This window comes from Taudactylus pleione, unplaced genomic scaffold (genome assembly GCF_031769625.1).
Source record: "Taudactylus pleione unplaced genomic scaffold, aTauple2 ptg000290l, whole genome shotgun sequence".
Classification (NCBI taxonomy): Eukaryota; Metazoa; Chordata; class Amphibia; order Anura; family Myobatrachidae; genus Taudactylus; species Taudactylus pleione.
The window spans coordinates 6,128,096-6,153,936 of record NW_028284692.1 but is presented as its reverse complement, the minus strand read 5'-3'; the positions used below and the strand labels follow the sequence as shown (position 1 = coordinate 6,153,936).

Sequence of the window (25,841 nt, the reverse complement as noted above, 5' to 3'; positions counted from 1 at the left end):
CCCATCAATAATGTGTCTCTGGGTGGGGACATAAAACTACTATTATACGCACACCGCGGATCTTGGAAGATCATGTGACAGATGTGGGAATGTACCAGTCTTATAATAGCAGTCTTGATGTGGAATTGAGACTTTACATTGTCTGAGGTGTTCTATAAATAACATTTCAATATTACATTCTATGCATGTCTAAATATTATACATTTAAATGATGGTACTTCATAGCTCAGGGTTGTAATGCAGTTCTGTATCTACCTCGGTATACATATTATCATTTCTGACCACCATCATAGTTTCATTCTTTCGTTTCACTCTGTTTTTACATTTTCCACACTTCAACACAATAGGAACACACCGGACGCATATGCCAATTACTATGATGACAATCAGTATAAGGATCAAGAATTTGCCTTTGCTGGCGATCACTTCCTGGACCCTTTCCCCTAGACCTGAGAACCATTTTACTGGGTTCAGCCATGACACCCATCCTTCTATCTTTTCCCCTGCTTCAGCCACTGATGCGTTATGGTTCTTTCGAAATTCCCACTTTAGCTGCAGAATCTCAACCATCTTCTGGTCTATCACCTCCTTAGGGTCGCTGGTATCATTGGTGACATAAGTGCAACATTTTACTCCAAATTGGGTGGCTAACGTTACGCAATACCCTCCAGTAACAGCAGTTAAATAATTCAACACTAGCCTGTGTTGCATTAGTTCTCTCTTGTACGCTTGCAATTCTCTCCCTGTGTACCTGAATGTGTCATCATACATATGATATTATCTATTAATTTAGCAAGTTCCTGGATATATCTAAAATTTAATGTACCCCTAGCAATCCTAGTGGGATCCAGGGCGACTAAAACTTGGAAGCCAGTTGTCTCACTGATTAACTGAGCGGCTTTATGCATATCACCAGGTATCATATTTCTCTTGCCTCTGTGTTCATATTGTGTGTGAAGATATGGTGACGGTGTGTTTTTATGTATTCCCAACATTTCAACATGTGTGAGGGTCATAACTTCTGGAAGTATTTTTCCCAAATAACATAACAATTACAATACTAAAATTGGTCAGAAACTCCCGATTGGCATTGCACTCCTCCTGACTCCACTCCATCAGCTCCGCCATCAGCTCATATCTCCTTTATCGGTCCCCCATCACAGACACTGAGTATCCCCAAACAGATCATCATGACAAAAACTCTGGAAAGAAAAAGAACTAGGATGACCACAGCAGACCACTCCGTTGCTGGAAGCACTGATCTACACATTTCTTTAGCTCAGATATCTCACCGTCACCTTTTTAATCCTTCCGGCACAAGCTCGCAATCGACAGGTCCACGTTATCGGCCTTGTCTCTGCCTTGTATCTCCACCGGTTGGTTAACCTCCCTATAATGAGTGGAATGGACCCACGTATCTTCCCCGGCCACCCTTTGAGGATGCTGTATCGTCAGATACGGACCTTTCCACCGATCAGTCAAACGACCTGAGCTAAAAAAATCTGGATCATAACAAATTCTTCCAGATTTTGACATCATGACAATTTGCATTAGACATGTTAGTTAATAACATTTTCAATTTCGGTTATTCTCATTCATCTTCGTGAGACCCTGCACAATAACCTCATTATCATATTTTCACATGAGGCTGCCTGTTTGAACAGTATCTCAAAGGGGGGCAAATAAAGGAAAAGACAGTCTGGGATAATCTCAGTGTTGTTACCCATCATCTTACACATGTTCTTGGAAACGTCACTTGTAAAATAAGTCCCCCTATCATTTTTAATAATTCTAGGGATATAGTATCTGCATACAGGTTCCTGCAATTAAATCTTGTTATTAATAGCTACTGTTCTAAATAATGCCTGTGCCACTGTTTTTGATAGTATTCCGAGTAGTCGACCTCAGCCTGGCATGGCTGCCGTTTATCCTCAGCAACCTTGTGTCCTATGAGTGGGAGATAAAGCACAACCGTTTAATATCATTTAAACATGACCTAAAATACAACAATAAATCATCCACATTTTACATTAGAACAGATATATTGATAGGTTGAAAAGATTATAAACAGTCATATAAGGCCTGGGAGAAGATATTGGGGTTACCTATGAACCCATGGGAAACTCGTGTTCCTGTGTGGTGTTCTTCATTTTGCAGTTCTTACTTACGTGTCCCACTTGGTGACAGTTAAAACATAATTTTGAACGGGGTGGATGAAAAGATTGTTGTGGGATTTGAGCAAGAGGGAAAGGTGGTGGGTATGGGTAAGGATAGGGAGGGTAAGGATATTGTGGGGGATATGAGTATGGGACCTGTGGTTGTGTATGATATGTGGGGTAAGGATGTGTTTGCTGTGGTGTGGGATTGGTGAGGACGTGTAATTGTTCAGGTGCATGTGTGTCGGTTGGCTGTGATGTTATTGTCATTCCTTCCAGAGCTTGGATACTGACAGCCATTAGTTTTTCGCTCTGGGCCTCTCTCTTCTTTGTGATATTTTTATCATGTTCTATGGCAGACTCTATGAGGTTATCTATTGTGAGTCCCCTCCAGCCAGGTTGTGAGGTCTGAACCCGAATCTTTAAATCGTCTTTCAGACCGTCCATGAGTACCATGACTATCATTCCCCTGTGGTGAGTGCTATCTTTAATATCTTCTATCCCAGTGTACTGGGTGATAGCCTGCAGAGCCCGGTCGCAATAGTCTTCTGCAGTTTCACTCTCCCTTTGTTTGATTGTGAAGATTTTGTTCCAGTTAACTACTACTAGAAAATATACACCCAATTGAGTCACAATGCGGGAAATGTTACCTTGGTTTACTTGGTCTGTTAAGGGAACGTCGCCATCCAATACACAGTCCGTGATAAATTTTGTCACGTCGGTATTGCGTGGTAGACAGGCCCTTAACACCACACGCCAATCTTTATTAGTGGGCTCATGAGAACTACCCAAATTTCTCAAAAATCTTTGACATTTAGCTAATTCCTTTTTTGGATCAGGGAAATCATTTATGATGGAATTTAGTTCTGCTCTTGTCCATGGACAATGCATTAGTACTTCCCTCGTGGGCACTACACCGTTTGCATCCGCATTTCCATTCGGGACAGTTATTGTCCGAATGGGATGCAGACCGGCAGCGTTGCAACCTCTGACCTGGTTACCTGGCTGGGGGTTTAATCTGCTGCTGCTATGTATGGTATTAACAACTTCCTCAATGGGTGCAGAGTGTATTAACACTTCCCTTGCTGTTACCGATGGAGTTGGCGGCACCACCCGTGATTGTGGTGATGCAGCATCTATCATTTGCACAGCATAGGAAATGGCAGACATTACAATAGGCTCATCATCTACATCATAAACATTTTCTTTATGGTTACTTAAGAGAGGGTACAAGTTGCTTGTTACATTTTTATGGGGTTTTTTTGTAACTGTACTTGCACCTCCATCCACATAAGGTGCGGGAGGTGAGCGTGAACTGCTGGCAATACTCTCCACGACGCTACCTTGCCGCACGTGCGCGCCAATTTGCGGCTCGCCCGTATTGCAACTCAGCGTCGCGGATGTATTTTCTGGCAATGCGCTCGCAACGCTAGTTTGTGTCGTTTGCACATTTTTAAGCCAAGCATCCCCTTCATGCTGCCATAGTTTTAAACATTCAAAATACTTAATCTTTTTCTATCAGGATCGCACCATACTGATGTGATCCTGGACATTGTCTAACACATTTTTATCAAAACTACCAATTCTGGGAAACGGTCTAACACTCTTCCTCATCATATTAAACCATAAATCACAATACCTTATTGCATAAGTACCGTACTTAGTATGCATAATATGACGGGCTGATCCAATCGGAGCCTCCATTAGCAGCACATCATTGCCTAACATCTCTACTGTTTGCTTGGCTCCCATTCTGAGACAACTCCTACGCTTTTCAATAAAAATTTAAACTGGTGAAAGACAATCAAGATACTTTCACTTACCTGTGGATGATTTAAGTCGGCGGCGCCCACAAACCCGGATAAGATTTAGTAAGGCCACTTCCACACCTAGATAAGATTTGAAACAGGCAACTTCCACACCCGGATAAGTTTTAGTAAGGTAACTTCCAAACCTATGAGAGTTTATATGTCGGCTACTCTCACGCTCCTCTATACAACAAAGACAACATGTACACCTGCTACTGTGTATAGAACGGTAAAGCTGCTTACCGAGCGACTAGGCTAACCCTTGCAACTAGCCCTTAAGGATCATACGATACCCTTAACTTTGTTCAACAAATATTCACTGTTACACACTTTTTTCCTGCGCAGAAAAATACACGTTTAACCCAGATATTGGTAATAGAAATAAAATGTAAACCTCAATGGCTTTGTTCAAACACGTGGCAGCAGAACCGGAAGTACGTATACGCTGTTGTGTGACCAGCCGCATACACATTAATGCGACTACCACACAACCGTATAATGACTTTTTAACTGCGTATGCAAAAATGCGTTTTAGCCGCATACGCAATACTGTGGCACCCCTCTAAACGCAAGGTTCTATCAACAGAGGAAAACAAACTTTTTCCTCTCTTGTCCCTGGATTCTAGTCAGCTTCCTTAATTCACACGGAGATGGATAGCGATCTTTCAGCACAAAGCGGTTGCAGGAAAACCCTGCATGTGGCCACTCCACCCTTTGCTGAAATATCGATGACCGTATGTACCGTGTGAGCAGGTAAGTGACTTCTTTACGAGCCCCCAACTAACGAAACTGGATCAGAACCTTTATATACCCCTGCCTATACCTTCTAAATATCCTTCCTATAAACCTCTAAGAATAACGCTAATTTGCGTACGCAGTCTGACCGCAAATAAAGACAGGAGTGGAATCTGTGGTTCCAACGCACAAGTATTATTAAGGTAAAAGTACAGTCAGTTACACGCAATTGATACATACACAATTTAGGCGTAAAAGGAAATATTACAGACCCAAGTACAGTATAGATACGCTGCACCTCCGGACCCAGAGATAGACCTCAGACTAGAGACCCTCAGTTCATACAACCTTCAGCATGGACTAAAAAACCAGTATCCGAGCACACATATTTATCCCCCTCAGACTAAAACAGGACAAAGGGAAAGTTTCTTGCTGATATCATTGGTTCCCACCTTTCCTGTGTCATTGCAGGAAGCTTGCATATTTATTCTAGCCAGACCACCCGTAGTGAACAAACACTATGCAGGAAGCTTATCTACACAAGCCAGTTGTCACCTGGCCACTTGCTTGCTGCAATACTGCAAAGCCATTTCTGGAATATATCCCTTATAATACGTAAAGTAATGAAATAGGCTTTTAGTGAATCGCCATAACATATGATAATGGTCACAGATGCATTCGCATGATGCTAATGGTATTATCGCCATATGTACTAAAATGTGAGTTTATCTAAAATGGCGTTTAGGCGGCCATTTCGCAAAATGGCATCTTGCGGTCAGTCGCAAGATGGTGTCGCTGTGATTCAATTTTAATCTGATCTTGTCTCAGCCAATAATCCAGCTTCGACAGTCCACCCTTTGATAGCGAACAACATGCTATCACAATCTGCTATTAAAATTTAATTTAGGCTTACATTTACATATTATTTAGTGTTATTATGGGATGGCACAAGGTGGTTCTTAACCCATCAATAATGTGTCTCTGGGTGGGGACATAAAACTACTATTATACGCACACCGCGGATCTTGGAAGATCATGTGACAGGTGTGGGAATGCACCAGTCTTACAATAGCAGTCTTGAAGGGGAATTGAGACTTTACATTGTCTTAGGTGTTCTATAAATAACATTTCAATAATACATACAGAGGGCGGGGCTTAGCGTCGGGGGGGTTAGCAGCGACAGCCAGTCGGCGCATGCGTGGGGCACTTCTCATGGTATTTTTTTTGCGAAAATACCGTGACTAGTGTGCGGAGGGGATTCACAGGGACAGAGCTTTCTCGCAAGCTCTGGCCTGCAAGGGATTTATAGTAAATCCCTGTGATATTGTAATATCACACTACAATCTGCATTACCAATGCGGATTGTAGTAAATAGAGCCCAAAGTGCTGAGTGCAATATCACAAATAACTAGAGATATGCGCTGACCCCCGTGTTTTGGTTTTGTATCTCCCCTGGTTTTGGATTTGGATTGGTTTTGCCAAAACCTCACCTCCGTGTTTTGTTTTCGGGTTTTGGATCTGGATTTTTTCTTAAAAAATAAAAAAAACTGCTAAAATCACATAAAATGGGCCTTTTTTTGTTCCAACAGTATTAATAACCTCAATAACATTTATTTCCACTTGCTTCCAGTCAATTTTGACTATCTCACAGCTCACAATATTGATTTGTTCATCTTGTTTAGGCCCAAAATTTGCACCAAGATAGCTGGCTGACTAAGCTAAGCTGCAGCAGTGGGCGGCACAAACACATGGCAGTTCAACTTCAAACATGGCACATCAGGAAATACTTTTATTACTCAAGAGAGACCTGAGGGAGTTGGAGTATGTATGTAGTTGAAGGTAGGGCAGGGACAGGAAGGGTTGATTGGTAGTAAATGTAATTTCGTTTTTTGATTCAAAAGAAAATTTATGAGGGAGAAGGGGAGGGGAGGAGGCAATTACAAAAAAATGTGATACAGTACATTTACATCAGTCCTTGCCACAGAAGAATCCTTGAGGATGGCTGCTGGTTCTGGGAGTTGATTTTCTCATCCCAGAAGGGGACCAGGAAGAGTGTTTTCCAAAAAAAAATAAACAATTGACTTAAATAATGCTTTGCAAATCTTCTATAAAGGCATTTCCCAACCTGTACCTAAAAACAACCATAGTTAGTGGCCTTCAAACTGCCGTTGTTCCCACTGTCCACTTAACCATATGAGATATGTGAACAAGCGGAATAGAGCAGTAAATGCAACATTTCATATTTAAGGTTTAAGGTATGCTCCCTGAGCGATATCGTGTAGTGTGTCCCCGGCAGGCTTTGCTCAATGTCGTTCATGTCATTGAGCACAGCCGCTGAACGATATCATTAACGATATTGTTCAGTGCCAGGCTCTCTCTCCCATTCCCTGACATGCAGCAACCTGACGAGGTCGTCAGGTTGTGCTGTATGTTCAGGCGATGGACAATGTCGGAAACGACCAGCGGGAGTGCGCATCGCTGGTCGTTTCCGATATAAAAGTGCACGATTTGTGCATGATTACTGAGTGACTGCACGATTACGATGTTGTAATTGCGCAGTCGCTCAGTAATATCGCCCAGTGTGTACCCACCATAAGTCTTACGTTGTGTCTTTCTTGGGAATTCTTTCTTGAGTGCCATGCCTGCTTGCTGGGAGTGGATTTTTGTCACCCCAGAAGGGGACCAGGAAGCGTGCTTTCCAAAAATAAATAAACAATTGACTTAATCCTTTGCAAACCTTCTGTTCTGTTACAGAATTTCCCAACCTGTACAGGGACATTACAAAAAACAGAGTTAGTTAGTGGCCTTCAAATTGCCATTGTTCCCACTGTCCACTTCTTAGATATGTGAATATGTTAGAAATTAATGTAGAAAGCCAATAATTGGATGGACCACACATGGCTGATTGATCAACCATGGCGACTGGATTAGTATCATAAGGAAGAGGAGGCTGCAAACTGGGTGTCATGCTATGAGTTGGCCATATGGGGTATGTTGCTGTTAAGGGATCAGGCTGGTTATCAGTGGACACATTACTATAGTTGTTGTTATTCTGGGTTGCCATCTCCTGAAGGGTGTTTACCAACAGACAGAGACTACCTACCTATCAGCTCAGGCATAGACAGTTCCTGAGGAACAGAGCTCTGTTCTCTGGAGGGAAGCCAAATCGGTGGGAGCCCCTGTTCCAACATCTGTCTGTGCTTACTATTCCGTATTTCAGTTTGCGATTCAGGTAGGAATAAAGTCGGCTATAGAACACAGTGACAGAATCACTGGATGTCTTAGTGCATTCAGGCCACATACGATCCATGAATTCCCAGACAGATTCCAGACAAATGTATCCTTTGCTGGTAATAATCTTTGGTAATTCCTGGCACAGGTGGGTGTTATAGTCGGACACTTTGAAGGCTGTAACTTTGAACTGCTTTATAGAAAACGTGTGAATGAAACCTTTCCACATTGCAGAACATGATGGACAAATCCCTTGAAGTTCAGCACCTAGAGCATCTTTTTTCATGCTCTCTGAGGCCTCTCCTGACTTTTGTTTACGTTTTTGAATAGAAAAGTTTTAGAATTTAGGATGTCTATTCTATATAGGTTTGTAAATAAATATAGGATTTAATTTTTTAGAGCATATAACTTTATAAGCTGTTAGGATAACATTTCGGCTATGTTTAAGATAAAAAAAAACAACTTTTTGTAACCCAAATACTTATAAAAAAAAAGTTTTCATTGCAATATTCATGCAGCCCCTTGACAGACAGCAGCACAGCACCCCTGTGCACCTATGCCGATGACAGTGACAGCCAGGTGTGGCTGACATGCACACAATAAAAATTGTTTATTTATTATTTTGGGCAGCAGTCCCTCGACAGACAGGAGCACAGCACCCCTGCGTACCTACGCTGATGACAGTGACAGCCAGGTGTGGCTGACACGCACACAATAAAAATTGTTTATTTATTATTTTGGGCAGCAGCCCCTCGACAGACAGGAGCACAGCACCCCTGCACAGCTACACCGATGACAGTGACAGCCAGGTGTGGCTGACATGCACACGAAAAAAAATTTGACAAAAAAAAGATAATATATTTGTATTTTTTTTCAGCTCCAGAACTTGGGCCCAGAGCACAGATTAATCACAACTGGAGTCGGGCAACACTAGGTTGCAACTTGCGTTGCTGGCTGGATCTTGTGCGGTACTGCAGTTAAGCCTAACACGTACACACACACACAGAAAAATATAAATTACACTTTTATTGATTTTTTTATTTTAAGCACGACTGGAGTCGGGCAGCACTAGGTTGCAACTTGCGTTGCTGGATGGATCTTGTGCGGTACTGCGGTTAAGCCTAACATGCACGCACACACACACACACAGAAAAATATAAAAGACACTTTGATTTTTTTTTTTACTATATATATATATATACATATTTTTTTGAACTTGGGCCCAGATGGACACAGCACCAGCCCAGATGTATCTGCAGTTCTGCACCAGCCCAGATGGACACAGCAGACAGCACAGTGAAAGCACCAGCCCTGCAGAATGGATGAGCACCAGCCCAGGACACAGCAGACAGCACCAGCACCTCTTCCAGCCCTACACTACCCACCCTCTCTGTTCAGTCTCCATAGCCGGAGTGAGATGGCGTCCATCGCGTGGTCCCTTATATACTACAATGATCATAGAGACAAAAGCTCGCGAACCGCGAGATTTCAGACTTTATAGTTTTGCCTTGGTTTGAGATCCGAGTCAGGCAGGAAAAATCGAGCCTGCTTGAATCCGACTTGGATCTGCTAAATTCGGGTGGACTCAGATCTCTGAAATCCGAACCCACTCATCTCTACAAATAACATTAAAAAAAACAATTAATTTCAAGAAAAATGTCAAGTATATACCAAATAAGGTGCTAAGTGCCTGTGCTTCAAAATAAAAAACTTCACCAAAATTACGGCTGGTATAGTTAAAAACATACATTTATTATAACCATTTTCATAGGCAAATTTCATTAGATACACAAAGATAAATAGATAAAAAAATAATTCAGGCAATTTGATATTATACAAGTGTTCCGCAGCGCCTTACATAGTACATAAAACTAATAAGTGAAGAAAAAAACAAAACAAAAATAGCAAACAAGTAACTTACCGTACATTACAGTGAAGGACATTATATACATTGCTGCAATAGTGATTAAAACACTCACAATAACCAGCAGGGAGTTGGCAGAGACGTGATAGGTGCCCTTATGAGGAGTAAGGAGTAGAAGAAAGTGTAAGGAGAAGCACATGAGGGAAGAGGTCCCTGCTTGTGAGAGCTTACATTCTAAAGGGGAGGGGCAGACAGACTGGCGTGACACAGAAGGGGAAGATAGGGAGGAGATATAAATGGGAATAGCGAGCATAGAATAAATGAGAATATAGATAAAATATTCAAGTAAAAAAATATATAAATTATAATTATATAAAAGCTTATCTTGATCTTATAAAGGAGAGAGAGAGAAAGAGAGCGATATTTTGGTTTGATGTGTTTGTGTGAAATTACAGCAATTTTCTCTCCTATGTTTCTGTATTTGTACTAATGGTGTACAGTATGCTTGAAGAGAATCATGCAGTAAGCGGCCTAACCTCAGAAAACATAATTTTTGGACGATTGACTGCAAAATATATTCTAGAACTACATGTTATTATAACACCCACCCCCAGTGGCGTAACCAGGTGGGGTCGCCCGGGGCTTGTGCCCTGGGCGCCGTCAGACTGGCCGAGTGAGGGGGCGCCGGTGGCCGCGGTCCAGGTCCATTAAAGTCAGTGTATAGCGGACCGCAGTAAGGGGGTCATTCAGACCCGCTCGCGAGCAGCAGTATGCTCGCAAGCGGGTTGATGTTCCCCACTGCGCATGCGCACGATGGAGGGAGCTCCATCGTGCGCATGCGCGAGACCCCGGGAGTGACGGGCTTTCCATCGCTCCGGGTCTCGCACCAAAGGGGGCGTGCTGTCGATGTTGATTGACAGCACGCCCCCTTTGGTGGGCGTGCCGGGGGCGTGCCTGCCAGACGGAGGCGTTCCCAAGGGAACGCCTACCGTGAGAAGCCGGCCCCACTGACATCACTAGTGATGTCAGTGGGAGTGATTTTGGCTCTGATAGAGCCAAAATCACTCCAGGGCTTGTGGTAGGGAGACCCTACCGCAGGGTCTCCGTCGCAAGTCCGATGGTCGCGATGGTCAAGACCATCGCGACCATCTTTTTGGCCGCTCGCATATGCTGTGGGTGGTCACCCACAGCTATACGAGCGGCCAGGAGACCGCTCCATTTTCATGGAGGAGGGCCCTGATTCAGAGCAAGCGCTCTGGTCAGAGCGTCCGGCTCTGAATCAGGCCCTAAGTGCGGTCCGCACTACACAGTAACAAACACACCACTGCTGCTAGGTAGTACACTCGTACTATCTGGCGGCGGTGTGTTTGTTTTAGCAGCCAATGAGAGTCAGACAGACTCTCCTTCCCTGCTGCACCCACGGCCGGTGCCAGGCTGCAGCTCATTCATGAGCTTCGCCTTCCGGCTCCCGCAGTGTGTGATGGGAGAGAGACGTCATGATGTCTCTCCCATAGTACTAAGTTAGAGGACGGAGGAGTGGACAGCGGCGTTTATGGCAGGAGCGGGGATTCAGGTAAGTGTTTTGTGTGTGTATGTCTGTGTGTTATGTATGTAAGGGGCACTACTGGCCGAGGGCACTGTACCACTACTTGGGGCACTGCATAGGGGGTCCACTACTGGGGGCACTGCATAGGGGGGACCACTACTGGAGGCACTGTATAAGGGGCACTACTGGGGGTACTGTATCAGGGGGACCACTACTGGAGATACTGCATAGGGAGGACCACTACTGGGGCACTGTATAAAGGGGACTGTATAAGGGGCACTACTAGGGGCACTGCATAGGGGGGCACTGTATAAGGCACACTAATGGGGGCTCTGCATAAGGGGGACCACCACTGGGGCACTGCATAGGGGGGACCACTACTGGGAGCACTGTATAAGGGTGCACTACTGGGGGCACTGTATAAGGGGCACCACTACATGGGGCACTGCTATTGGGAACATTGCATAAGGGGCAGTACTACAGTAGACATTGCAAGAGCGGCACTACTGCTGGGGGCATTAGGGTGCATATGGAATGGTAAGGAATGTTCCCAGAGTGACGAGAAACGGTGGTGTGTCATGTTGACACGCTCCCATTTTTCAGTTACCACGCCCCTTGTGGCATGTGGCCATGCCCACTTTTCGGCACGTGCACCTTCGGTGCGCGCACATGGGTGGGGTTTCCCGTTTTTCATCTTGCCCTGGGCTCCAAATACCATAGTTACGCCACTGCCCACTCCCACAGCCCAAACTTTGAGACTATTTAAACTAGAGATGAGCATGTTCGGATCTCAGAGAATTGAGGCCACCCGAATTTAACATATCCGAGTCGGATCCAAACAGGCTCGGAGGTTCCCACCTTACTCTGTTCTCGAAACCAAGGCAAAGCCATAGAGACGGAAATCTTGCGGTTTGCGAGCTATCGTCTCTATGATCAATGTAGTATATAGGGACCACGCGACAGACACCATTTCACTCTGGCTGTGGAGACTAAACAGGGAGGGTGGGTAGTGTAGGGCTGGGAGAGGTGCTGGTGCTATATGCTGTGTCCTGGGCTGGTGACTGCTGAAATAATAAAAGTGTCATATTTTTTCTTGTTTGTGTGGGTGGGTTTTCACTTTAACCACAGTAGTGCACAAGATCCAGCCAGTAACGCACGTTGCAACCTTGTGCTGCCTGACTCCAGTCATTCTCAAAATAAATAAATAAAAGTGTCATATTTTTTCTTGTTTGTGTGGGTGGGTTTTTGCCTTAACCACAGTAATGCACAAGATACAGCCAGTAACGCACGTTGCAACCTTGTGCTGCCTGATTCCAGTCGTTCTCAAAAAAATAATAATAAAAGTGTCATATTTTTTTCTTGTTTGTGTGGGTGGGTTTTCGCCTTAACCGCAGTAGTGCACAAGATCCAGCCAGTAACGCACGTTGCAACCTTGTGCTGCCTGACTCCAGGTGTTCGCAAAAAAGAAATACAATAAAAGTGTCATATTTTTTTCTTGTTTGTGTGGGTGGGTTTTCACTTTAACCGCAGTAGTGTACAAGATCCAGCCAGTAACACATGTTGCAACCTTGTGCTGCCTGACTCCAGTCGTTCGCAAAAAAAAAAATAATAATAAAAAAGTGTCATATTTTTTTTTGTTTGTGTGGGTGGGTTTTTGCCTTAACCGCAGTAGTGCACAAGAGCCAGCCAGCAACGCAAGTTGCAACCTTGTGCTGCCCAACTCCAGTCGTGATCAATCGTTACTCTGGGGCCAAGTTCTTCTGGAGCTGACAAAAAATATAAATCATCATTTGTCGTTTTTCTAATATTTTTGTGTGTGTGCACGACTACACGTGTTTGAATTTTGTAACCGCACCTTGGCTACACTATTGGTGATTGGGACACTGCTTCTAGACTGCAGAAAAAATATGGAGGGCTGTCACATGACAGGAGAGCAAGGCCAAGAACCACATGTTGTAGCTGCCGCCAGCAGTGCAAGGCCGTCAACTTCCTCGACCTCTAGGAAGGCCCATGCCCCAGGGCTTAAGTCACGCCATCGATATGGTAAAGCAGGTTTTACTGAAATTAAGAAAAAAAAATTGAAAGGATATTTGACTTTAGATCAACAAAAAATTGGCAATATTCCAATCACTACACGAAGTGGCAAGGAAAGGATAAGGCCTTGGCCTTCTTACTTTATGAAGAAGACTGCTGATTCTGATAGCCCTTCTGCTTGCAGTAGTAGTGGTGGTGGTCCAATTAAAAATGTGAAAGTTGTTAAGACAGCTCCAAAAAAAACAACTGTGTGCCCTGAGAAATCGAAATCACAAATCCCCGAGGAGAGTGCAAGTGTGCCCGCGGTTGTCATGTGTGAGCCCGACTTAAATACTAGTGTACTGGAGGATCCTCCAATTTCCAACATTTGTGTGCCCTCTGTAATGTGGGGAAGGGCAGTCAACATCTTGCACACGTAGTCATTGAGGATGCTTCTGTGGAATTGCACATGGAAGAGGAGGATATTTTGGTGGATGAAGGCGCTAAGGATGATGAGGATGTTGATGATGAAGATGTTGGTGTTGGTGATGAGGATGTTGATCCTGAGGATGTCCTTTGTGTAAGTAAGTAAGGCAACAGCTGTTGCCCATGGTTTGAAAAAGCCAAAGCCCATTGTTGTCATGCTGGGACAAAAGACAAAAAAATCTACTTCTGACGTGTGGAATTATTTCCATCCCGATCCGGACAACAGTTATCAAGCCATATGTGCCCATTGCCATGCAAGAGTGAGTAGAGGGAGGGACCTAAACCACATCTTGTTACATCACATGGAGCGCATTCATCAAATATCAAAGTGTACGTTGCCAAGTTCCAAAATTCAAAACGTAACGAGTCCAGTGTCACCTACCTGTTCCCTCTCTGCATCCAAGCACCTTCGATCTCCAACACCAACACCTGCATCATCAACATCCTCATTCGTCATCGGGAGTAGTCCTGCTGCATCCAATGTTGGTAATTCCAAGCATGATTGACTCCTCTCCTATCCGTGATTCCTCAGAAGGATCCTTGATGACTATGCCTGTTGCTGCTGTTGCTGTCAGTGATCTTCATCCCAGAAGGGGACCAGGAGGAAGACTACTTGTAGCGTATCCTCCAAAAAACAATTAACTGTTAAACAATCGTTTGCAAGGGCAAACAAGTATGACAGCAATCACACAGTTGCAGAGCGGATTACTGACGCCATAATAGCTATGCTGGTATTAGATGTGCTTCCAGTATCCGCCATTACTGCAGTGGGTTTTCAACAGTTAATTCAGGTCCTGTGTCCTTGCTACCAGATCCATTCTAGATTCCACTTCGCTAGAAGAGCAATTCCAAATCTGTACAAGGGCATTAAAAAAAAGCTTATTAATGTCCTCAGAAATGCCATTGTACCCACTGTCCACTTGACTGATATGTGGACAAGTGGGACAGGGCAAACTAAGGATTACATGACTGTGACAGCCCACTGGATAGGTGTATTGCCTACAACAGCAACAGCAGCAGCAACATCTACCAAAAGACAGCTGATACAGAGGCAGGCTACTCTTTGTATAACTGGTTTCACTAAGAGGCATACCGCTGAGAACCTCTTAGAAAAACTCAGGGAAATCATTGCTAAATGGCTTACCCCACTTGTACTCTACTCAGGATTTGAGATTTCGGACAATGCCACCAATATTGTGAGAGCATTACATCTGGGCGATTCCAACACGTCCCATGTTTTGCTCACACAATTAATTTGGTGGTGCAACATTTTTTAAAAAGTGACAGGGGCGTGCAGGAGATGCTCTCGGTGGCAAGCAAAATATCTTGAAATTTTAGACATTCGGTGACCGCTTGTCGAAGATTGCATGATCAGCAGGTACAGTTAAATTTGCCCTTCCATCAGCTGAAGCAAGAGGTAGTAACTCGGTGGAATTCTACTCTCTATATGCTTCAGCGGATGGAGGAACAGCAAAAGGCCATCCAGGCCTATACAGCGGACTATGACTTTCCATGCTATGCAAGGTTCTCAAACCCTTTGAACTTGCCACACGTGAAGTTAGTTCAGACACTACCAGTTTGAGTCAGGTCATTCAACCCATCAGACTTTTGCAAAAACAGCTGGAGAAACTGAATGAGGAACTGAAATGAAGCAATTGCACAAAGTATGTCAGACTGGTGGATCAAGCCCTTGATTCACTACACCAGGATACAAGAGTCGTCAGTCTATTGAAATCTGAAAAATATATTTTGGCCACCATTCTGGATCCTAGGTTTAAGTCCTACCTTTTGAGTTTTTTTTCCAAAAGACCAAAATCTAAAACTATGCAAAGAGCTGGTGGTCAAAAAATTGTCAGCTGCAGCCGCATGTGAAACGCCTTCATCTCCTCCTTCAGTTTCAACAGCTGCCAGGACAAAACTAAATTTTCCTTACAGAATGCCTGCTGGTCATTCAGATCAGTCACCAAAAAATTACATCTGGTCGGGTCTGAGAGAACTGCCTACTAGTGACATGTCTTCTACCGTGACTATGTGTGATACGGTCTCCATTCACAGAATGGTGGAGTACTATTTCAGAGATAACATCGTAATAGACATGTCAACCAGTCCCTTTCAGTACTGGCAGGAAAAATAGGCAATTTGGAGTCCCATACACAAACTGGCTTTGCATTACTTAAGTTGCCCACCCTCCAGTGTGTACTCCGAAAGAGTTTTCAGTGCAGCTGGCAACCTTGTCAGTGATCAGCGTGGGAGGTTACTTCCTCAAAATGTGGAAAAGTTGATGTTCATTAAAATGAATTACAAATTCCACGAAGAAGACCTCGACCAACAATTACATAAAAAAATGACAGAGCCGCCTATGGTGGAATCCAGCGGGGATGAATTAATATTGTGTGAAGAGGATGTACACACTGATGGGGATGACGAGGATGAGGATGATTTGTAATGTAAAGCCAGTTTGTGTGTGGGATTATTTTCTTTTCCATGTCCAAAGCACATTGGCAGCTTGTTTTATGGGGGTTCAAGCAAACCAATAATTTCAGCCACAATTGGCAGTCCTTGTCGTTGAAATTATTGGTTTGTTAAACTGTCCTGTTTCGTATACAACATTAGGGTGGGTGGGAGGGCCCAAGGACTATTCCATCTTGCACCTTTTTTCTGTCCATTATGTGCTGGTTGGGGCATTGCTGCCTGACATTTTAAATTAATGTTATGGTTGGTTTAGGAACCAAATATTTATTTTTAAATTGATTTATGATAAATTTAACAGCCAGGGTCTGCACCCAATGAATTGTTTTTAAATTCATTTATGATCAATTTAACTGCCAAGGGCTGCACCCAATGAATTGTTTTTAAATTAATTAATGATCAATTTACCTGCCAAGGTCTGCACCCAATGAATTGTTTTTAAATTAATTTATGATCAATTTAACAGCCAAGGGCTGCACCCAACGAATTGTTTTTAAATTAATTTATGATCAATTTAACAGTCAAGGGCTGCACCCAATGAATTGTTTTTAAATTAATTTATGATCAATTTTACACCTGGCTGTCACTGTCATCGGCTTAGCTGTGCAGGGCTGCTGTGCTCCTGACTGTTGAGGGGCTGTTGCCCAAAATAATAAATAAACAATTTTTTTTGTGTGCGTGTCAGCCACACCTGTCATTGGCATAGCTGCGCAGGGGTGCTGTGCTGCTGTCTGTCTGGTAATTCCTGGCAAAGATGGGTGTTATATATAGCTAAAGATTATTACAAGCAAAGGATTCATCTGTCCGGAATGTGTCTGGGAATTCATGGATCGTATTTGGCCTGAATGCACTAAGACATCCAGTTATTCTGTCACTGTGTTCTGTAGCCCACTTTATTCCTACCTGAATTGCAAACTGAAATTCAGAATAGTAAGCACAGACAACATGGAGGCCTTTGTTATTCCGCTGCCTGCATGCCAACCAATACCTCCCAGACTACACCCACTGGGGGGACCAGATCTTGATAATGACCATCCCCATTTGTTGCTAGGCCTTCTTCTTCCAAACCATCCATCCTGGACTTACTGTCCAAAAAGGGTAAGCAGGGTACAGAAAGAGGAGCTACATGTCCCCAATGACATTTTTCTTCTTCTATCATAGATGATGTGGAGAGATAAGAGCTTCAGATGTTGTACTTTGAACAGGGGCTCCCACCTATTTGGCTTCCATCCAGAGAACAGAGCTCTGTTCCTCAGGAACTGTCTATGCCTGAGCTGATAGGTAGGTAGTCTCTGTCTGTTGGTAAACACCCTTCAGGAGATGGCAACCCAGAATAACAACAACTATAATAATGTAACCACTGATAACCAGCCTGATCCCTTAACAGCAACATACCCCATATGGCCAACTCATCATAACATGACACACAGTTTGCAGCCTCCTCTTCCTTAGGACACTAATCCAGTCGCCATGGTTGATAAATCAGCCATGTGTGGTCCACCCAATTATTGGCCTTCTACATTCGAAGTTTCTAACATTCACATATCTAAGAGAAGTGGACAGTGGGAACAATGGCAATTTGAAGGCCACTAACTCTGTTTTTTTTAATGTCCCTGTACAGGTTGGAAAATTCTGTTACAGAAAAGAAGGTTTGCAAAGGATTATTTAAGTCAATTGTCTATTTATTTTTGGAAAGCACGCTTCCTGGTCTCCTTCTGTGATGAAAAAAATCAACTCCCAGCAAGCAGGCATGGCACAGCCGCACAACGTAATACTTAAACCTTAGGTCTGAAATGTTGCATTTGCTGCTCAGTTCCGCTTGTTCACAATATATCTCATATGGTTAAGTGGACAGTGGGAACAACGGCAGTTTGAACTATGTTTTTTTTTATGTCCCTTTACAGGTTCGGAAATGCCAGTTTATAGATTTGCAAGCATTATTTAAGTCATTTGTTTATTTATTTTTGGAAGCACACTTCCTGGACCCCTTGTGAGCTGTGAGGTGGTCAAAATTGACTGGAAACGAGTGGAAATAAATGTTATTGAGGTTATTAATACTGTAGGAACAAAAAAAGGCCATTTTATGTGATTTTAGCTGTTTTTTTTATTTTTTAAGAAAAAATCCAGATCCAAAACACGAAAACAAAACATGGAGGTGAGGTTTTGGCAAAACCAATCCTGATCCAAAACCAAAACACGAGAGTCGGCGCACATCTCTAATTTAAACTGGTTTACGCCCACATTAAGCTCAGCACTGCCCACCTGCACTCTTTTCCCCCAGGGGGCCCTGCATATTTTGTCTGTACTGGGCCCCACAATTTCTGATGGCAGCACTGACTCCCTCCTAAGGATGTGTTATTGTTATGTGTGACTGCAGCCATCTTGACATTTTGGAAATGTAAAATTGTCTATTCTCCCAGACGCTCTGTCTGATGAGAAAGGAGGACTGAAATCCCATTATACAGATAGGCCAATAAGGGCCTCAGGTAACAGCCATATCATAGTTGCATTGGTTGTATAACAGGCAGGGGTGTATCTAGGGATCCAAGCGCCCCTGGCAATGTAATGGACTGACGCCCCCCTACCCCCATATGCAGTGCCCCCAGTAGTAATCCCCCAGTAGTAGTCCCCCCCTATGCTGCATTGCCCCCAGTAGTAGTCCCCCCTATACAGTGCCCCCCGTAGTAGTCCCCCAATGCAGCATTGCCCCCAGTAGTAGTTCCCCCAATGCTGCATTGCCCCCAGTAGTAGGCCCCCCTTTACAGTGCCCCCAGTAGTAGTCCCCCCTATACAGTGCCCCCAGTAGTAGTTCCCCCTATGCTGCGTTGAGCCCAGTAGTAGTCCCCCCTATACAGTGCGCCCCCAGTAGTAATCCCCCCTATACAGTGCTCCCAGTAGTAATCCTCCCTATACAGTGCGCCCCCAGTAGTAATCCCCCCTATACAGTGCCCCCAGTAGTGGCCACCCCCCAAATTGCCCCCAGTAGTGGTCACCCCTGTACAGTACCCACAGTCGTGGGCACCCCTCCATAAAGTGCCCCCAGTCGCGGCCACCCACTATTTCATTGCCCCCCCCTGCAGTGCCAGGCTTACACACACAGAAAAAAAAATACAACTTACCTGATCCCCGCTCCTGACGCAATCGCCGCTGTTCGCTCTGAGTCCCGGCCCGCTCTTCTCCTGCATGAGAAGACGTCTCTCCCATCACATGCTGCTGGGGGAGCCGGAAGACAGAGCTCATTAGTGAGCTCCACCCAGCTCCCTTCTCGGACGACGCAGCAGCAAATGAGAGTCTGTCTGACTCTCATTGGATGGCTGCTATTACAAACACACAGCCGCCGCTGGCGACTGTCTATTTGTAAACTGTGTAGGGCAGACCACTCTCACTGCGGTCTGCCCTACACTTGTGGGGTCGGGGGACTTGTCCACTCCTTGGCTGCTGGTGGCACTGCCAGACAGCGCCCCCCTTTGGGCGGCGCCCCTGGCGAGTGCCATCCTGGCCAACGGGTAGATACGCCCCTGATAACAGGGTAGACAGGCCCCCATCTCACTGTGGGCACCATTGCAGCTTCACCCTCTGCTACTATGGCAATCTCCGTCTGATCATGGCAGCCTGTGTCAGTGCAACTGCATCCTAAGACGAAGTTTCAGACCGCGACATGCCCGCGTCTGGCTAGCCACCCCTCCGTTACCACGCAGAAACGCCCACCGAAATTGCCTCTTTATGTGTCCAAATTCGTTAAGTGGGTCCCAGCGGTAACCATTGAGACATGCGCAGTGCGACTCGGACACATACAAAGACTAAAAACTGTGTGCACCTCTGAATCAGGCCCATTGACGCTACAATCTGATTAACACACAGACTTACAAGGGCACATAGCTCACGGATTCACTTGTACAAGTGCAACTACATAAAATAAAAGGTTGCTGGTCTTCTAATCATAACTACTTTGTTTCTTGCAGTCAGGGAAGCTGCAGACGTACTGATGATGCTGCAGAATGCTCTGTGAAATTTGCTGTGTGCTGTGAACCAATAGAAAACACTTACATGAGCGTAACTGTTACTGGCTGTTCGGATGCACACTAGGCATATCAGGAGTTAAGTGGTATCGAGATGCCAAGCTGCATATATATGTATAAATCTAAGAAGCTGAAGACAGGTGTTGAAGGAAGGAGGGTGTATATGGGAAGATAACGTGGCAGTAAAAAACATAAACACAGATGTACAGTATGAATAATGAAATAATATCATACATATACAATATAATTCTAAATAAAACTATAATATTTTGTATGTATAAAGATGCTGTATTGCAATTTCTGTGCCTCCCCCTTCCCTGGCAAAGCTGAGTTTATGTAACAGTCAGATGATGATAGAAGCCATTCCTATGACATCCACCTCCTACGCCTGACAGAAAGACACAGGCTTTGCTGGAGATACAAGTGTAGTACATAGATGCATGTGACCTGTGTCTATATATAATGGGCATTGAGAGAACACTGTAAACTCCTTTTCTAGTTAAAAGATAGATGAACTAGGGCAGGAAGCAACACAATGGAGAAGCAGTCAGTGGAAACACAGTCCCCCAGTTACAATGAGGACCTGCAGCACAAGGTGTGTATGATAGAAACATTTGTGTATATGAGCAAAGGGAAATTTCTGAATGTTGTGTGAGATAATCTTGATTGATCCTTTTATAATATTACATATTTTATTTCACATCATGTTATAATTACCAAGTAGCAGCAATAATTTGCTGAGGTTTTTTTCTTTCTGGTTTCTGAAACACTGGATAATGTTTTTTTGGATACTAGGGGCCTGATATCAGAGGTGCACACTATTGCAGCGCCGACTGAGATTTTGCCGCAGTGAGACTGCGTCTTTATGTTAATGTCGGGACCAATGGTTTTTGTACTGAGATTCCCACCGCTGTGCGTATTAAGATGCACCATCGGAGATTGCACCAGCCCTATGTAGGCACAGAATTGTATGGCCGATGATATCAGTGCAACTGCTGAACGCAATACGCCTGCGTCTGGCTAACCACCACCGTTACCACCCAGGAACACCTACCGAAATTGCCTCTCTCTGCGTTCCAATTTGTTCGGCGTCTTAGAGTAGCAACCATCAGGGCGCATGCGCAGACTAAAAACATTGGCCGCTTGTGTGTGGCATGGTCACTGCGTGCACCTCTGCATCAGGCCCTAGATCTGATGTGTTTGTACAGACAAGAGTGTCCCAGTCTGGGGGTGCACAAGTGTGACTTTCCTGTATGTGAAATTGTGCAATTATGTAACAATGTGAGCCTGTTTTGTTAGTAGCTTGAAGATTTGTAAGTACAAATTTGTGAGCCACACATAACATTTTAGGGAGTGGACAAAATAGGGCCTGATTCAAATACGTAAGTTAATGCATTCGCAGCTGCAATCCCAGACGCAGCTGCTATGCTAAAATATGCTAATGCTGTAGCCGGCTGGAAATGTATTGAGATCCTCACTGGCTACTTTGCAGATCCATGCAAGTGCGTACAAATACGCAGCTGCCATCACAGAACATTCAATAATCGGTCATCTGAGTAGCCCTATGGCCACTCAGAAGGCGTCTGAACAGAGACGTCGGAATTTACTTTATCTGTGTGCAGGGGCGGATTAGGAATTTAAAGTGGCCCTGGAAAAAGCATGAAAGTGGCCCTATGTGCGTGCTCACGAAAATGTGGGTGTGGCCTCATGGCAAGGGGTGTGGTCTAATGTGAAATGCCAAGCCACAACCCCCATCTTCATCGAGGAGCAGATGCCTATAGTCCCTCTCTCCAGTGAATAAGCACTGAGTATTTTCTTACCTATATGATTTCTCTGCAATGGGGAACCTCTGAAGAAATTGATCCTCCCTGACAGGCAGTGTCTTGAGTTGGTATTCACTATTCATGCAGATCACAGGGGTCTGGAAGCCGCCTGTTTGTATAGCAGTAAAGCCAGTGTCATCATCATGTAACAGAAGTTCAACCAGATAATACATAGTAACAGAAGTTTTGGGGGAGGACAAAATGTGAGATCCCATATCAAACAATTTTATATTAATAAATTATATTTGCTCATTTGGTACCATTTGCATCATTAATATGGTTTCATTAGAATTGTTGTCTTACTGAAGATTACTGTCCCCCAGTCTTTTCTTCAAATAGAACCAGCGGTCCTACCATCCTTTTTGTGTGTCTCCAGCACCATTACCTTGGTGTGTCTAGAGCTCATCCCCCCTTATGTGTCTCTCCAGAGCTATCCCCCTGATTCTTTCCAGCGCTATCCCTCTACGCCTCTGCAATGCCATCATCCTGCGCCTCTCCAGCACCATCCGTCCATGTCTTCCCAATGCCATCATCCTGTGTCTCTCCAGCACCATCCTCCTGCGTCTCCCCAGCACCATCTTTCCGTGTCTTCCCAATGCCATCATACTGTGTTTCTCCAGCACCATCCTTCTGCGTCTCCCCAGCACCATCCTTCCGTGTCTCCGCAATGCCATCATCCTGTGGCTCTCCAGCACCATCCTCCTGCGTCTCCCCAGCACCATCCTGCTGGCCTAGCACATAATATCCCCCTCCCCAGATCAGGGTTGTCTTAACAGCAGAGTGGGCCCTGGGCAAAGCAATGCACTGGGGCCCCTACCCACCCATTCACGGGAAAAAAATGTAAATGGTCAATAAAATTAAACCCTCCTGCATGCCCATCAGACCTCCCACACATGTAGAGAGACTGTGTCTGACTGGTCTGAAGCCGGCGGATGGAGTGAAACTGGAACTGAGGTGAGTACACATCACCAGGGGGATGTGGTGTGGGAAGTTGGATCAGAATACAGTGCACCGGCGGATGGCTTATAAAAATATCACAAATTTACCAACTGGCCGTGGCTGCAGGGGGGTGGGTTGGCGGGCCCCTACAAACTTCGGGTCCTTGGGCAACTGCCCAACAAGCCCAATGGAAGAGATGGCCCTGCCCCAGATAGATTATCTCCCCTTAGCACTAAATAACCCCCCTCCCCCTCAGACAGATAATCTCCCCCAGAACAGAATAACCCCCCCTCCCCCAAAAACAGATCATCTCCCCCTAGAACAGAATACCCCCCCTCCTCCCGGACAGAAATCAATCTCTCCCTATCAACCAGTGTAGTTCAGCTTTGCAGGCAGCCTGTCAGTCTTAAAACATTTTTTTTGTTTTAAAGACTGACAGACTGGCTGCAGCAGGTGCTGATGACAGCCCTGTGCCCCTCTGTCTACAGTCCAGCTAGCAGGGGGCAGCTGGCGGCCTGAGAAGTGTACTGCAGATGGAGATAGTGAGTGGGCGTTATCAGCACTGCTTCCTCCCCCCTGTGGATGTGCCCCCAGTTAGTGTATTGGGAAGATGTGACCGATTTGCACTATGGAGGCATGTTTTATTTTCTTCACATAACAACTACTGCCAGGATTTGGGACCTATCCAGATTGATTCACCGTTGCTATTGCAACCACCGTAGGACCACGGTGTTGATTTGTGTCCATTGTACTGATCTCACCTATAAAGGGTGAGTATATGTCTATATACTTTCTTTTTTTGTTTTTTATCACAGATTTACACTATATTTTTTTCCATTCTCTGTTTTTTCCCCAAAATAACACCGATCCTTGGGAGCGCCAGAATACTTCTATACAAAAAACCTTCTTCAACTAATACCAACTCCAATTCTCCTGAATCTCATAGTGGTTCTTCTGTTGATTTGAGTGAGGAGATTCAATCAAGTTTAGTTGAGTCGCCCAATCTTCAGTGTAAGGAATCTCTAAGTGGTTTTGTCTCTAAAGAGAATTCTGTAACTCAGGACTCTTCAGACGCTTCAGCATCCATAATCTTCGATAGAGAAGATCCCCAATATACCGCATTACTTAAGCATATTGACACACAAATGAGAACTGATCCATCTTGTGGTATCACTTCCACCAACCTTGTCAAGTTTCTCCTCAAGAGAAAGAGCTTTGGAGTGGGTTAACCCACTTATTGAGTCCAGTGATCCAATCCTACAAGATGTGATGGCCTTCAGTACAGCTCTGATTAAAGAATTTGCTCCTTTGGGTCCGTCTTCAGTTACCTTTTCTGACAAAGGTTCTAGTTTAATTTCACTACCTTTAGACATCAAACTCAGATAAACTCCCTTTACAAGACAATACGGTACAGGATCTGTCAGTCTGGAACAAAACAATATCCTTTCATACTAGATATCAACTCAAGATTGGTAAATCTAAAAATTCCTCATACCAAGTCGGAAAAATTAAAAAAATTTTCCTCTAGTGTCTCAAAATTTCGAGTTCTTGAAGTTTGCTAAGGAATGGTAAATGTACAAGTTGCTGAAACCCAAAAAAATTTCTGGAATCTTTTGCTTCAAGTTTTTCACATTTTTCTGGTGTCTCAAGTTTTGAGGGTTTTTTAAAGTTTTTCAGTGCACTTCTTGGTGTCCGGAGTCCACCCTGAAAGGGGGGGTACTGTCAGGATGAGGCCTGGGATCGTCTGCTACTCACCTCCATGCTGGCATCCTTGTGCTTAGGTGTTCAGTCGCTGGGAGTGGAGGTGAGTGGTGTCTGAGTGTTCTCCACAGGGGGCTGCTAGGGCTTCCATGCATGCGTCCGGGTTTCAGGGGTGCTGGGCATGGGCACAGCCATGTTGATCCATATCACCTGATTAGTCTCTCCCAATGGTAGCCCTGTGGTCACTCAGCTGATCCTCTGATCCAATGACCAGCTACCCAGGGTGTTAGGACTGCGACTATTTCAGTACATAAAGATAGATTACTTTTTTCAAAGTTCCTTTGTGGTCGTTGGAGGAGCTATCCTGCTTGCTGGCATTCTTCACATACAGGGAATAGAGAGTTAAAGTGATCATCTGTTTCCAAGGTGTTGTCAGGTTGTGGGATTCCTAGATTGCTAATTATTTCAAACCTGATTCCATTTGGGTCACATGTTCTGAACTTCCTATGGATCACAGACCTCTAGTGTAAAGCCTGTTACTAACTGTGTCTCAGTGTCTTTGCAACGTTACTTTCAGATCTTTCTTGAACTCCTGCCAGATCCCTGCTGTTCCTGTGGGTTGCTGTCGTCTCTCACTCCTGTGGACATTGAACCCATCTTTGTTATAGTTGTCAACTGCACCGTTACAGATATTATCACTGCATCGCGGGGCTCAACCCCATTCTGAATTCTAGTCACACCGCAGGGCTCAACACTGTTCCGGAACCACACCGCTTCACAGGGCTCAACCCTGCTTCAACCTTCATTGCATCGTGGGGCTCAACCCCACTCTGGATTCTAGTTACACTGCAGGGTTCAACCCTGTTCCGGAACCACACCACTTCACAGGGCTCAACCCTGCTTCAACCTCCGCATCACAGGTCTCAACCCTGCTCTGACCTCATCACATCACAGGGCTCAACCCTGCTTCAACCTCACAGCATCACAGGGCTCAACCCTGCTTCAACCTCACAGCATCACAGGGCTCAACCCTGCTCCGTCTTTCACCGCT

General features: G+C 44.7%; 1 protein-coding gene across 2 annotated transcripts in view; it reads left to right on the top strand.

Moving 5' to 3' along the window:
- Window positions 1–20,740: 20,740 nt before the first annotated feature.
- The window catches only part of RAB37 (RAB37, member RAS oncogene family), a 100,604-nt gene continuing 95,503 nt past the window's right edge, over window positions 20,741–25,841 (top strand). For both annotated transcript variants that reach the window (XM_088482607.1, XM_088482604.1), the window contains exon 1: window positions 20,741–20,922. In XM_088482607.1, the coding sequence (XP_088338733.1) occupies window positions 20,863–20,922 (60 nt within the window). In that variant the 5' untranslated portion in view covers window positions 20,741–20,862. The remainder of the gene's footprint in view (window positions 20,923–25,841) is intronic.